The sequence below is a fragment of the Schistocerca piceifrons genome, chromosome X (assembly GCF_021461385.2).
Source record: "Schistocerca piceifrons isolate TAMUIC-IGC-003096 chromosome X, iqSchPice1.1, whole genome shotgun sequence".
Taxonomy (NCBI): Eukaryota; Metazoa; Arthropoda; class Insecta; order Orthoptera; family Acrididae; genus Schistocerca; species Schistocerca piceifrons.
The window spans coordinates 850571303-850587808 of NC_060149.1; the positions used below are offsets into that span (position 1 = coordinate 850571303).

Sequence of the window (16506 nt, forward strand, 5' to 3'; positions counted from 1 at the left end):
GACAAAATGGCTGACATCGAAATAAGTGTCCAAGGAATAGAAAAGCAACTGGAATCACTCAACAGAGGAAAGTCCACTGGACCTGACGGGATACCAATTCGTTTCTACACAGAGTACGCGAAAGAACTTGCCCCCCCCTCCAACAGCCGTGTACCGTAACTCTCTAGAGGAACGGAAGGTTCCAAATGATTGGAAAAGAGCACAGGTAGTCGCAGTCTTCAAGAAGGGTCGGCGAGCAGATGCGCAAAACTATAGACCTATATCTCTGGCGTCGATCTGTTGTAGAATTTTAGAACATGTTTTTTGCTCGAGTATCATGTCGTTTTTAGAAACCCAGAATCTACTCTGTAGGAATCAACATCGATTCCGGAAACAGCGATCGTGTGACACCCAACTCGCTTTATTTGTTCATGAGACACAGAAAATATTAGATACAGGCTCCCAGGTAGATGCTATTTTCCTTGACTTCCGGAAGGCGTTCGATACAGTTCCTCACTGTCGCCTGATAAACAAAGTAAGAGCTTACGGAATATCAGACCAGCTATGTGGCTGGATTGAAGAGATTTTAGCAAACAGATCACAGCATGTTGTTATCAATGGAGAGACGTCTACAGACGTTAAAGTAACCTCTGGCGTGCCCAGGGGACTGTTATGGGACCATTGCTTTTCACAATATATATAAATGACCTAGTAGATGGTGCCGGAAGTTCCATGCTGCTTTTCGCGGATGATGCTGTAGTATACAGAGAAGTTGCAGCTTTAGAAAATTGTAGCGAAATGCAGGAAGATCTGCAGCGGATAGGCACTTGGTGCAGGGAGTGCCAACTGACCCTTAACATAGACAAATGTAATGTATTGCGAATACATAGAAAGAAGGATCCTTTATTGTATGATTATATGATAGCGGAACAAACACTGGTAGCAGTTACTTCTGTAAAATATCTGGGAGTATGTGTGCGGAACGATTTGAAGTGGAGTGATCATATAAAATTAGTTGTTGGTAAGGCGGGTACCAGGTTGAGATTCATTGGGAGAGTCCTTAGAAAATGTAGTCCATCAACAAAGGAGGTGGCTTACAAAACACTCGTTCGACCTATACTTGAGTATTGCTCATCAGTGTGGGATCCGTACCAGATCGGGTTGACGGAGGAAGTAGAGAAGATCCAAAGAAGAGCGGCGCGTTTCGTCACAGGGTTATTTGGTAACCGTGATAGCGTTACGGAGAAGTTTAGCAAACTCAAGTGCCAGACTCTGCAAGAGAGGCGCTCTGTATCGCGGTGTAGCTTGCCGTCCGGGTTTCGAGAGGGTGCGTTTCTGGATGAGGTATCGAATACATTGCTTCCCCCTACTTATACCTCCCGAGGAGATCACGAGTGTAAAATTAGAGAGATTCGAGCGCGCATGGAGGCTTTCAGACAGTCGTTCTTCCCGCGAACCATACACGACTGGAAAAGAAAAGGGAGGTAATGACAGTGGCACGTAAAGTGCCCTCTGCCACACACCATTGGGTGGCTTGCGGAGTATAAATGTAGATGTAGATGTAGATGAATAGCATATTTCGTGACAGGTGGATTGGTCGTCGAATCCCGCACGTTCACCGGGTCTGACGTCCCCGGATTTGTTTCTGTTGGGAAGGTTGAAAGTACACTTCTGGAAATGGAAAAAAGAACACATTGACACCGGTGTGTCAGACCCACCATACTTGCTCCGGACACTGCGAGAGGGCTGTACAAGCAATGATCACACGCACGGCACAGCGGACACACCAGGAACCGCGGTGTAGGCCGTCGAATGGCGCTAGCTGCGCAGCATTTGTGCACCGCCGCCGTCAGTGTCAGCCAGTTTGCCGTGGCATACGGAGCTCTATCGCAGTCTTTAACACTGGTAGCATGCCGCGACAGCGTGGACGTGAACCGTATGTGCAGTTGACGGACTTTGAGCGAGGGCGTATAGTGGGCATGCGGGAGGCCGGGTGGACCTACCGCCGAATTGCTCAACACGTGGGGCGTGAGGTCTCCACAGTACATCGATGTTGTCGCCAGTGGTCGGCGGAAGGTGCACGTGCCCGTCGACCTGGGACCGGACCGCAGCGACGCACGGATGCACGCCAAGACCGTAGGATCCTACGCAGTGCCGTAGGGGACCGCACCGCCACTTCCCAGCAAATTAGGGACACTGTTGCTCCTGGGGTATCGGCGAGGACCATTCGCAACCGTCTCCATGAAGCTGGGCTACGGTCCCGCACACCGTTAGGCCGTCTTCCGCTCACGCCCCAACATCGTGCAGCCCGCCTCTGGTGGTGTCGCGACAGGCGTGAATGGAGGGACGAATGGAGACGTGTCGTCTTCAGCGATGAGAGTCGCTTCTGCCTTGGTGCCAATGATGGTCGTATGCGTGTTTGGCGCCGTGCAGGTGAGCGCCACAATCAGGACTGCATACGACCTAGGCACACAGGGCCAACACCCGGCATCATGGTGTGGGGAGCAATCTCCTACACTGGCCGTACACCACTGGTGATCGTCGAGGGGACACTGAATAGTGCACGGTACATCCAAACCGTCATCGAACCCATCGTTCTACCATTCCTAGACCGGCAAGGGAACTTGCTGTTCCAACAGGACAATGCACGTCCGCATGTATCCCGTGCCACCCAACGTGCTCTAGAAGGTGTAAGTCAACTACCCTGGCCAGCAAGATCTCCGGATCTGTCCCCCATTGAGCATGTTTGGGACTGGATGAAGCGTCGTCTCACGCGGTCTGCACGTCCAGCACGAACGCTGGTCCAACTGAGGCGCCAGGTGGAAATGGCATGGCAAGCCGTTCCACAGGACTACATCCAGCATCTCTACGATCGTCTCCATGGGAGAATAGCAGCCTGCATTGCTGCGAAAGGTGGAGGGACGAATGGAGACGTACTAGTGCCGACATTGTGCATGCTCTGTTGCCTGTGTCTATGTGCCTGTGGTTCTGTCAGTGTGATCATGTGATGTATCTGACCCCAGGAATGTGTCAATAAAGTTTCCCCTTCCTGGGACAATGAATTCACGGTGTTCTTATTTCAATTTCCAGGAGTGTATTTGCTATCGTGGTTCACCGACAACGCCTGACAACATGCGTCAGCGCATTGTCAATGCATGTGCGAACATTACGGAAGGCGAACTACTCGCTGTTGAGAGGAATGTCGTTACACATATTGCCAAATACATTGAGGTTGGCAGACATCATTTTGAGCATTTATTGCATTAATGTGGTATTTATAGGTAATCACGCTGTAACAGCATGCGTTCTCAGAAATGATAAGTTCACAAAGGTATATGTATCACATTGGAACAACCGAAATAAGGTGTTCAAACGCACCTGCGTTCTGTATTTTAATTTAAAAAACCTACATGTTACCGACTGTTCGTCTAACACTGTGAGCCATATGTTTGTGAGTATTACAGCACCATCTATCACAAAGCGAAAAAAGTCGTCCAACTACAACATTCATATTTCTTTACGTACTACACGAATATGTAATAAAAATGGGAGGTTCCTATTTAAAAAAACGGAGTTGATATCCGTTTGACCTACGGCAGCGCCATCTAGCGGGGCAACCATAGCGCCATCTGGTTTCCCCCTTCAAGCTAGACAAGTTTCGTTCTTGGTAGTTTTTTCGTTTGACGCTTTTTTCGTGAGATATTTGGCCCGGTGTGGTGTGCGTACTGTAAGACTTTCGGTACACACACCATCAGATTATCTGACTTATCGCTCTAACGAAGTAGGCGAGTGTCAGCAATATGTCTCGTGGTCTTATCGTGGCGTGTTTATCTTCTGCCGTTAGGTCAGACCATAGAAATGCCACTTGCACGCCTAGAATAGCAGATTGACGGTGACTAACTTTAAACATAACTTGATTAATTTTCACACACATTTATTAAAATAATAAAAAACATAGACATTACGTAACTTGATTCTGGATGCTGTTTACAATTGACAATCTGAAGTTCCTTTGGTCTTGGTACGTTAATCTTATTCTCACATATCTCTGATACCTGACAAAGTGTCTATTCATTTATCTTCATGGCTATGTACAGGAATGTGATACTGTTATTAGGCGCAGACTGAAACTTGGCTATAGACTGGTACAGACAAATGCAGACTGGTACAGACTGGTGCAGACCAATGCAGACTGACTAATCGGAGGTCTGTACAATCGTTATAATACCTCCCGCGTTCAGGTATCACTGGGCAAGTGTGATCCGCGAGGAGAAAAGGTTCTACATTAGCAGCAATCTCATTGGCTGCATTACATATTAATACGCGTATCGGCGGAAGCAGAATTTGGTCCGTCTCTAAGGCAGTGCCATCTCGTAGTGTGGAGAAGGACGAGCGCTGTGCCTGCGCTGTTGTGCTTAGCGGGGTGCGCTCTAGTGGGAAAGTTGTGTACGTGCTGACTACGCGGAACTACGTACACAACACCTGGTCATGATCACTGGACCACCCTGTATATCTTTTAAATTTTTTGCCAGATTACGTGAGTTTTTGACTTTGTACTTTTTGTCGTAGCTGTAAAGTTAAGTTATTAGTTTTTTTTGTTAAGGTGTTTGAGGAGACGTGGAAAATTTATCAGCTGGTACAGCTTACGGGTGGGGAAAGTAGCACCATCTGATTGTCGATTGCAGCTACGGTCTGATGAAATGGAGTCGCTGTGTATTAGGGGGCGGCCCATCCTGCCTGGATCTCCGCCCCCCCCTACCTTTTACCAATCCCTTCAGATCCTTGAACGCCATGCTCTCCGCCTCGCCTATCGCATCCGTCTCCCCTCCCCCACGCGGATCCTGTACGACCTCATTCCGTTCCCCCACCTCCTCCTTTTCCTCGAACAGATACGGATCCTGTACACCTCTCCAAAACTCGATCCTCCTCACCCGCTTGTCTCCCCCATCCTCTCCCACCCCTGCCTGCTGCCACGCCTGTATTCCCACGTCCCACCCGGTCTCCATCTCTCCACCCTCCTTACCCTCTCCCAAGGTGGCTTCCGCCAGCTCTCCCTTCCTGGTGATGACCTCCTCCCCTCCATCTACCCCTCCTACCAAATTTGATCCTCCCTCCCTCTTCCTGTGTTTGCTCCTTTGGGCACCCTCCCTCCCCTCTCTCCCCCATTCCCTCCCTCCTCCATTTCTCCCCACTCATCCCCCGGGCTTCCCCTCCCCTGTCCCTCTACTCCTCCTCCCATCTCCTCATCAGCCATTGGCATCGTTGTTCTCCCCTCTCCCCCCCCCCCCTCACCCTTCTTCCCCACTTGGCAGGTCCCCAGACTCGCACACGCTATGTGGACATTCGCGCGCCAGAGATCATCGCCATTAGTGTCTCGTGTGTGTCGTCGTGTTTAGTGTTCAGTGTTCACCGTCACACTCCATCGTTCACCAGTGCCATCGACATCTTCAGTGTTTGTGCTTCGTGTCAACAGTTTGTAGTGTGGCTTGTCATCGAGTGTGAACGGCTTCATGTTTTTTATGTTCATGTGTCTACTGTTTTTTCCCCGCCGTTTTGTTCCAACTCATGTGTCTTCTCTGTTTTATCATTGTACTATATTTGGCTGAAGGGTGGCGTATTGTGCTGCTGCCAGCCTACCTGTTATACGGGTATTAAAATCACAATAAAGAACAAAAAAATATTAGGGGCGGCGTGAGGACGGGAGGTTTGTTGTTGCAGGCGGCGAGGAGAGGCCGGTGCAGAAGACGGCGCAGGTGGTGCTGGAGCGAGACGCGGAGACGGGCAGCCTGGGCGTGACTCTGCGCGGCGGCCGGGCAGGGGAGCCGCCAGTCTGCCGACCGCTGCTCGTCACCACCGTGCGGCCCGGGGGGCCCGCCGACAGGTCGGTACACTCTCCATACACGACAGGCTGCAAGCCCACAGCACCGTATCAAGGTTGGGGTGATTTTAATCACAAACAGGTACTTTGCGTAAGGCTTGTTTCATTTCTTCACTCGATTTGAGCCTCCTACGGACCGTGATTTAACTTCCGATTCCTCAGCAATTTGTCGTGCGATTAGAGTGAAGTTGTTTCCGAGCTTCTGTCTACTTTGTTCCAATTGCCTTTTCCGGTTGTCTCTGGTGATCGTAATCTAAAACCTTCTTTTGGAACATATTCGTGATCGGAATTTCGTGTTCTACGGTCTTCGTCTCTTTCACATCACGGTAAGAGTGATTTCAGATGTGCCGCAGGGGAGTGTCGTAGGACCGTTGCTGTTCACAATATACATAAATGACCTTGTGGATGACATCGGAAGTTCACTGAGGCTTTTTGCGGAAGATGCTGTGGTATATCGAGAGGTTGTAACAATGGAAAATTGTACTGAAATGCAGGAGGACCTGCAGCGAACTGACGCATGGTGCAGGGAGTGGCAATTGAATCTCAATGTAGACAAGTGTAATGTGCTGCGAATACATAGAAAGATCCCTTATCATTTACCTACAATATAGCATGTCAGCAACTGGAAGCAGTTAATTCCATAAATTATCTGGGAGTACGTAATAGGAGTGATTTAAAATGGAATGATCATATAAAGTTGATCGTCGGTAAAGCAGATGCCAGATTGAGATTCATTGGAAGAATCCTAAGGAAATGCAATCCGAAAACAAAGGAAGTAGGTTACAGTACGCTTGTTCGCCCACTGCTTGAATACTGCTAAGCAGTGTGGGATCCGTACCAGATAGGGTTGATAGAAGAGATAGAGAAGATCCAACGGAGAGCAGCGCGCTTCGGTACAGGATCATTTAGTAATCGCGAAAGCGTTACGGAGATGGTAGATAAACTCCAGTGGAAGACTCTGCAGGAGAGACGCTCAGTAGCTCGGTACGGGCTTTTGTTGAAGTGTCGATAACATACCTTCACCGAGGAGTCAAGCAGTATATTGCTCCCTCCTACGTATATCTCGCGAAGAGACCATGAGGATAAAATCAGAGAGATTAGAGCCGACACAGAGGCATACCGACAATCTTTCTTTCCACGAACAATACGAGACTGGAATAGAAGGGAGAACCGATAGAGGTACTCAAAGTACCCTCCGCCACACACCGTCAGGTGGCTTGCTGAGTATCGATGTAGATGTAGATGTAGATGTAGAGATCAGAATCTAAAACCTTCTTTTGGAACATATCCCTGATCAGAAGTTCGTGTTCTACGGTCTTCGTCTCTTTCACATCACTTCTGATTTCTTGCAGTCATTTTCACCGGGGAGATTTTTTGCGACTGGCATGTTCAAAAATACTCCTCACATATTTCGTTATTCGTTATTTCATTGTTACATTTAGTTGTTCCATTTTCTTGTACTGATCTTCTTTGCTCTCGTTCCTGTATTCATCGTCGTGGTTTTTTTTTTTTTTTTTTGACCTCATTATTTTTCTTAAGATTTTACTCTTTCCTCTCGCATTTTTTCTGTTTATATTGTCTTGGTCATATCCAGCGGCGTATAAAATTTTGGTTTCATTACTAATATAGTGCTGTAACATTGCTTTGGAGAAAATACACTACACAACACAATTAAGTGCTGCCTACGCCCCTTTGTAGGGCACTTTAAAAGTGTTCCTGTACATAAACAGCCATTCACTGATTACTATGCGTCGGTGTGACAGGAAACCATTACGGCATTGTTCAGCTGAGTGACTACATCACTAAAGTAGCGCCTGCTGGTCGCTTTCGAAACCTAACGGGTGTCGAAAAGGATGCTTGTCACGCCGGCTCCTAGGTATCAGTGAATGGTTGTCTCTGAACCGAATTAATTTTAAAGTGCCCAATAGAGGTACATGGGAGGCGCCGAGGGCTTTCCGTACCGAACGGGTTTTAGAGGTACCCGTTTGCTGTTTTATTCACGTGTGTGTCAATGTCGTAGCACCACGCATGAGATTTTAAAAAGCATAAACACCATTTTCTGCTTCAGATCACGTTCAAATTTCGTCAAACGGATCTGAAAGGTCCCTATTGGTTCCACGCTGTATGCCAGAGCAAAAACTACGGTAGTGCTACAGCTCAAAGAGGCAAGGGCACGTTCATTGTGACTGCACCCCACGATGTCCTTAGAGAAGAAGGGTTTAATCGACTGAGAGGTGTCAGTAGTGTCAAAGGTTGTCAAGAACGTCTCGTGGTGCTCATCCCTCTGCGTGGGAATCAACGCTCCAAATGAAAGGTGATTTCATTGAAGCCCTTTAATGCCATGCCCTGAGGCCTCTTTACGTCGATTCTGAGCGGTGGCACATCTGAAATGTTTTGCGTGGCTACCCGTAAGCAAACAGCGTGATTTCAACGCTGGGCATTACGGTTCTGGCCTCCATTCAAATGGCTCTGAGCACTATGGGACTTAACATCTGAGGTCATCAGTCCCCTAGACTTAGAACTACTGAAACCTAACTAACCTAAGGACATCACACACATCCATTCCCGAGGCAGGATTCGAACCTGTGACCGTAGCAGCAGCGCGGTTCCGGACTAAAGCGCCTAGAACCGCTCGGTCACATAGGCCGGCTCTGGCCTCCATTGCTGACGCGTCAAAAGAAGGGGTGAAATGTAGGCAACAGGGGGTGTGACGACCTTCCCATTGTGTAATCGCATGGCTTTCGCAATCGAAAATGACACCTCGCAGTGCGATGAGCTGCAGGACGACATTCTTGACAACCCTTGACACGGCTGATATTGGGCAGAACTGTGGTGAAATTTGGTGCCAATGTTGACACCCTTAACCCACCTTACACCTCACATCAACTTCTGAGCTCTGGATGTTTGTGATGTCCTTAGGTTAGTTAGCTTTAATTAGTTCTAAGTTCTAGGGGACTGATGACCACAGATGTTAAGTCCCATAGTACTCAGAGCCATTTGAACCATTTTTTTAAGCGTTGCCGAGTTCGAGGGTGAGGTCGCAGGGCACCACGCTTTTGCAGCGTTACAGAGGAAGTTGTAGCTCCATTTGAGCCAAATTTCAAACTTCAGCGTCGCAATGAGGACACTCACAGTGTAACGAAAAAGCAACACTTTGTGTTCCCCAGTGGTGATATCTCAGTAAGCACATTTTGAGTCGATTAAAAAGCCATTTCCATTTTCCTAGCCCTGGGTTTATCATCTTCCTCGTTACCATCGTTCTTCTGCTTTACCTCAATATACTATTTAAATTTATTGACTCTTTTAATTTTTCTGTAATCTGTGTTCATGTAATTAAGAGCATGTCTTATATTTTTCATATATTCTGTTTTTGTGCAAGATATTTGAAACCTATTTCTTCAGCGATTATTTACCATATGTTGATTTTTATTGTTGCGATCGTTTTGTAAACAGCAAGTACCGCGAGAGAATGGGCAAGTCTATTTACTCTATAACGAGGTATCGGAAATCGTAGGTCTCTTATACAAAAGTATTTCGAAAATACCCTGAACATCCTCGGAAATTTGCCGATGGGGATCGGCTTCGCCCTGTATATTATTGATAATATTCCTGAAAGTGAGTGCTGTGTAATAGCCAACTTCTGCACATCTTATCTATGCAGTAACATGATTATTATACATAAAAACTATCATTTCAAACCTCCTCTGTTCCATTTACGTATGGTTTACGGAAATAACGACTGTCGATAACCCTACACGTGATCTCGAATTTCTCTGATTCTTCCGTCACTCACATTTAGCGAGATGAATTGATGACTCCCTGTGGATAATCTGTCCTTCTGAGAAACCTCCACTCCGCCATTCCCCCTCCTCCTCCCCCACTCCTCTGGGAAATCCCCTCTCTGATAGAAGTACACCTTTGGTTTCAAATTGACTAGTTAATTAAATTGGTCAATTAATCATCCCCTCCCCTCTGGGAAATCCATAGCCCTACTCCCTACTCCACTCCCATGACCCTCCCCCACCTGTAAATTGATGGGAAAAAGTCTCAGTTGATTGGCTATTTGGCGGGAAATCGATTGCAGTGTATGGATTATTGATTAAACAATTTCTGGTAGACAAAACGAAATGTGTAATATTATTTATTTAAAAAATTTATGAGACACAAGGCAGTGTCTGAAATATAGTTTATTTATTTATTTAAAGAATTTGTCAGGAAATTGACTGCAGTGTATGGAATACGGTTTATTTAATCAATTTGTGGGTGACAAGGCGTTAAGGAATATTTAAAAATTGTGGCGCTTTTTTATTCCGATCACGCAAGGATAACCACCATGAAACAACCATCACACGTAATTACAAAGACACAGATCGCGCTAAACATATCGTTGCCGACTGCTGGACCAATCGCACTGCACAGCGCATGCCACCTGTCAGGGACCGCCACAGCTAATCTGCACAAACAAAACTTCAGGTAGCGGCACCCCTGCCACTGAAATTTGATACCAGACTCTCTCTCTCTCTCTCTCTCTCTCTCTCTCTCCCTCTCCCTCTCTCCCTCCCTCCCTCTCTATATCTCAAGCGGTTATTTCCTATTTATGTGAACCAACGTATGCAAACCAAATGTCCTTCCCACTTCTCCTCCCTACGGCTGGTCCTGGCGGAGGTTCGAGTCCTCCCTCGGGCATGGGTGTGTGTGTTTGTCCTTAGGATAACTTAGGTTAAGTAGTGTGTAAGCTTAAGGACTGATGACCTTAGCAGTTAAGTGCCATAATATTTCACACACATTTGAACATTTTTCCTCCTCCCTTCCATTCCACTCCCCTGCTTCCCTCGCTACTCATGCAAATCTGATTCTGGTAGTCGGCATATTCCTTTGTTCTCACATTCCTACATCTAGGAAAGCCTGTTGGGATGGAACAGAGACATTAAAAAAAGAAGTAGGTAGCATCCGGCGTGTACCGCACTAACCCTTCTTTTCTCCTAAACAAAATAGTGGATACCTGGTAGATCCCCAGCTGTGGATGTCTTGGAAACATGCCCTCACGCTATCAGATTGATTGACTAATTAATTAAATCAATACCTTTTGTGTGTGGGCAGTTTTTCGTTGCATCCTACAGGTGGATACTAGGACTTGTATCCCATAACTGCCCTGTTTCCAAACCATTCTGAATTTCTGTGTCCTTTGACTCCTATTGGTGGATACTGGCACAGTTATGTCATTTGGTAGGAAGTCCATTACGTTGGAGGTATCTGAGAGTTTAAGATTTCAACTCAACTGCGTACTATGTCCTTCAACAATCTGCAGAGCGGTTGGAATGATGTGTGACCTTGTGGTACAACTACCAGAAACAATAAATTGATCAATCGGAAATTTGATTTTGCAATTCGTTTTTTAAAGCACTATATAATCCATGCGTTGGGTCTCTCAGTTACATCAGGACGAACAATGGAGAGGAGGAGGAGAAGGAAGGGTCTAACACGTGATTGCTTTGCCACCGTGTATGCGCATCTCAGCGATTGTGCCAGGTGAGCTGCCGACCTCGGCCGGAAAACGCTGCCTAACGTATACCGAATATTAGTTTGCAATTCACCTGTGGAAAGGGCGATACAACTGTAACCTGCCTGACCAGTTCTGAATGCTTGGAGATGGCGGCTCACACTTTAAGATGGAAATGTCAGTTCGTTCTGATCACCGGCTACCTGCAGCAGGAACCCGGATGACAGGCAGAGTCATGCTAGGGAAAGAGCAAATATTTGTCAGTGTAATTACATTTAAATATTACGATCATAGTACCACTCTGGTGGCATTCCACAATGAGCGAAGTATAGAAAATACCTCCTTCTGTGGCCAATACAATCGATTTCCTGTCAAATATCCAATCTACTGCGTCTTTTTCCCACCAATTTCCAGGTGGGGGAGAGGAGGGGCATTGGGCGAGGGCAGGGGGACTGGAGGATTTTTCAGAGGTGGAGAAGTTAATTAATAGATCAGTTTAATTAATTAGTCAATTAATTTGATATCAAAGGTTTGCTTGTATTGGTGAGGGGATTTTCCAGAGGAGTGAGGGAAGAGGAGATGGAGAGACATGGGTGGGAGTTTCTCAGAGAGTCATAAATCAACCCCCTGGGGGCCATATATCAATTAACAGAACGATAGTTTAAGGTGTGGGGGGAGGGTTTACATGAAAAATCACTTAGCAGAACAATAGGTCGAAGTCATAAATCAATCAGCTGTCACAATTTAATTGATTTGCATATAAATTTGATGTCAAAAGTGTGCCAGAACGAACATCATCCCACTACTTGTGCTTGTTCGCTGCACACCACACCACTTTTGTGGCTTCTGTCACTAGAATTTGATAGGTACGTCCGTGGGACCTACTAAACGAACCTCTGACGAAATCGCGCCTCTTCTTGCCTAAGGTAACTACTATATTGCTTTGGAAAGGAAGTCCTTCTTTTTTTACTTGTTCCACATCACTGTCTATGGAAAGGAAACAATCAAAGTCTAGGACTTCTTCCTCTACGAAGAAATGATATAAATTAGAAAGTGCAGTTATACCTACGCTCACCATAAAAAGAAACGTTATCTTGGTGCAAGGACACGACTCTAGTCATTAATGTAAGAAAATATAAACGAAAAAATGTAATAACCTTCAAGTTTGATAATTGTAACCTGTTATGTGATACAAATATGAGAGGGTAATATTTTGAAGAGAATATGAAGAGAAACAACCACATAGACATATGTGAAACAAATGGCAACTTCTGGTTTACTGGTAAGACATTGGGAAACTCCACTTGCGGAACAAATGGATTGCTTACAAAACCCTTGCACGTGCTGTGCTGCTCGATTTTGTGGGTTCCGTATCTGGAGACATCGAATGTATTCGAAGAAATGCGGTCCAGGTAGCGACAGTGTTGAATATCTCGCGAGGAACATATAAAATCCCAAATGGTAGACTCTTGAAGGTAGATGCTTAACGCCTCTCGAAGACCAATGTAGAAAATCCCAAGAGCAATTTTCAGGAAGGAATGTGCTTATGGTCTTTTATTTTTATTATATTTTTAAATTCTTGGATACGTATTCCGTAGATCATTCGAGGGATTATGTAGCGATTATTTTAGTGCAATGATGTGGACAGAGTCAGTTTTCAAGATGTCTATACATTATTAGTGTTAACATTGATGCACACATCATTATTTTTTGTCCTTCTAATCCAAATACACTTAAATTTTTAATTTTTGTTTTGCTTTGTTTTTTACTCGCTACCAGGTTTTAAGCAGAAGTTCCGCGGTGGAATAGGAGTTGTCTAGGAAAAATGATTTTAAATTAGATTTAAAATTTGCTTCGCTACCTATCAAGATACTCTATGTTAATGGGCAAATCATAAAAAAAATTTGTTGCTGCATATTTAAATTCTCTGCCGGCCAGAATGGCCGAGCGGTTCTAGGCCCTACAGTCTGGAACCGCGCGTCCGCTGCGGTCGCAGGTTCGAATCCTGCTTCTGGCATGGAAATGTGTGATGTCCTTAGGTTAGTTAGGTTTAAGTCGTTCTAAGTTCTAGGGGACTGGTGACCTCAGAAGGTAAGTCCCATTTTTTTAAATTCTCTCTGAGGCACTGACAGCTTTAAGAATGGGTAATAAAGGTCATTTTTCCCACTAGTGTTGTATCTATGAACATCATTGTCCTACTCAAACTGTGTTGGATTATTAACACTATGCCGTCCGGCGACACCACAGTGGTGTCGTCTGCATAGTATCGCTCAGTGGCCGGTGACACCAGAGTGGTGTCGTGAGTGTAGTATAGCGCAGTGGCCGGCGACAGCACTTTAGTATCTTTTGCGTTCTATTCGTGTTTTGTTGAGGTGACAATTAGTTACACACGTCAACAAGTGTTTTGTTTTTAAAAGTACTTGTGCTCTTTCATCATGGTGGACGAAAGGGACAAGAAGATTATTTACTATGAATGCGCGGACGTCTTGTCTGACGTTCCGGACGATTTGGCCGATAGGGAAGAAGACATTGGATATCAAAAAAATGAAACTGAAGCCGAATCCTAGGAAGATAGTGAAATACGTCCAAGAAGAATTCGGCGAACGCTATAATAAATTTGAAGGATACCGGGTCCAAACATACGAGTATTTGCCAAAGATATGCAGAGCGTTGAGGACATCGTACAATTATATATTGGGAACGGTCTATTTGAATATAATAGCAACGAAACCAAAAAGTACTACAGTCAAAATTGCAATAGAAGGAAACTGGAGTAAAAAAAATGCCAAATTTGTCGACGTTACGGGACCCGAACTCAGAAAGTGGTTTGGGCTTGCTATCCTTATGGGAGTTGTAAGAAAAGCAAGGATCAATTATTATTGGTCAACGAATCTGTTGATAGACACACCGATATTTCGCAAAACGATGTCCCGCAACCGATTCAGACAAATATAATTTTCACATTTTTCCGACAGCAACAATAAACTGGATAATGCCGACCGGGCCGGCCAGAGTGGCCGAGCGGTTTTAGGCACTACAGTCTGGAGCCGCGCGACCGCTACGGTCGCAGATTCGTATCCTGCCTCGGGCATGAATGAGTGTGATGTCCTTAGGTTAGTTAGGTTTAAGTAGTTCTAAGTTCTAGGGGACTGATGACCTCAGCAGTTAAGTCCCATAGTGCTCAGAGCCATTTGAACCGACCGGCTTGTCAAAGTGCAATTCGTAATTGATTATTTTTCCTAAGAGTTTAAAGAAACGTTTAATCCAAGTCAAATGGCTCTGAGCACTATCTGAGGTCATCAGTCCCCTAGAACTTAGAACTACTTAAACCTAACTAACCTAAGGACATCACACACATCCATGCCCGAGGCAGGATTAGAACCTGCGACAGTAGAAGTCGTGCGGTTCCGGGCTACCGCGGCCGGCTAATCTAAGTCAAAACATCTCAACTGATGAAGGAATGATACCATGGCGTGGACGGTTAAAATTTAAAGTTTACAATCCATCGAAAATTACGATCCGGCCGGAGTGGCCAAGCGGTTCTAGGCGCTTCAGTCTGGAATCGCGCGACCGCTACGGTCGCAGGTTCGAATCCTGCCTCGGGCATGGATGTGTGTGATGTCCTTAGGTTAGTTAGGTTTAAGTAGTTCTAAGTTCTAGGCGACTGATGATCTCAGAAATTAAGTCCCATAGTGCTCAGAGCCATTTGAACCTTTTTTTTTTTTTTTTTTTTTTTTTTTTTTTTTTTTTTTTTTTTTTTTTTTTTTTTAAATTGCGAAACACGGCATACTCATTCGGAGGCTGTGTGATTCGAGTACGGGATACATTTCCTCATTCAAGATATACTCCGGCGGTGGACAGTCCTTAGCAAAACAGTGATGGAACTATTGACACCTTATGATGGAAAGTGGCATCACCTCTACTTGGATAGTTATTATAACAGTGTAGAACTTACAGAGAATTTACTTGAAAAGAAAATTCGAGTTTGTGAACGATACGGAAAAATAGAAGATTTCCGGAAAATTAAAGCGCGCAAAAATCAATGTGTTTGAAGTTTATCATCAACGGAAAGGTGACAAGCGGCCGGCGACAACCCAAGTAATACGACTTAGCGTTGCCGGTGCCAAGCGAATAAATTTGTACGAGACTTGCGGACGGCAAAGTGTTAATGACGAATTTCGTCGTGGAATATATATGTACTGTGATGGCGCAGTTAAAGTGCCTAGTTCTTTGAAGAGGTACGTACATCACGTCCGTGGGTAAACACCATATATTATTCTCACTGCTCCCTATTACTTCCACCGATATAGTGAAGCACTTCCTTCTATATACAAGTTCACAGGTGTCTGGAGCCAACATCGTAAGGGAGCCCCAAATACCGAGAAAATCGATAGATGCAGCACCCCCTGAAGATTAAGGGGTGCTGATAGATGTCACTATGGTCACGTTACCATGATCCTTTGCGATTCCAAGGTGCCTATTTATCCACGCTCAGTCTTCACTCTTCGGTGATCTTTCGTAACATTAGTAGTAGTTGCATACAACGAAGATGTTTAGTATTCCACATTACAAACTTTGCAGATACAACTGCTAATTGCTCCGTAACAATTCAACACGGACTTAGAGATACAGCTGTATTATTAAGATTATAGATTACAACATTCTCTACACATAGTTGTACTTGCATCTTAAATACTTCGACGTAATGAAGCTATGGCGTGTAACATACGTGCGCAAATAGAATACGGACATTAGTATTGAGTGAATATTATTTTCTGGTTATAGGTTTTTGCAGATAAATATGTAGAATAGCCCGAAGTCTAGGTTAGGTTAAAAGGTGAATGTTCGGGTAGTTAACGAAGGTGTTGCCAAGAGAACAAATGTAATTATTGTTATGGTTACGAATGTTGCAGTCGAAGCGGCATTTACGCCCCCTGTTTAGCTGAACGTGGTATCGAATGCTTCAACTAATCTCGCGAAACGACGAGCATTTAATCTGTGAAAATTACATCGCGAGAACTATTCAAGCTGCATGTGTAAGGCATCAATACAGAATACAAGACCGCAATCGAAAGAAATTTCTCAGGAGGAAGAATATTCAACACTGCAGTATACCGCCACTAGTTACCTATGATTTTAAAGTAAGTGT

General features: G+C 45.1%; 1 protein-coding gene across 2 annotated transcripts in view; it reads left to right on the forward strand.

Annotated features, from left to right (window-relative positions):
- LOC124722935 (glutamate receptor-interacting protein 2) overlaps window positions 1–16506 on the forward strand; it is a 454066-nt gene that overhangs the window by 138481 nt on the left and 299079 nt on the right. For both annotated transcript variants that reach the window (XM_047248095.1, XM_047248096.1), the window contains exon 3: window positions 5698–5860. In XM_047248095.1, coding sequence (XP_047104051.1) covers window positions 5698–5860 — 163 coding nt within the window. The remainder of the gene's footprint in view (window positions 1–5697; window positions 5861–16506) is intronic.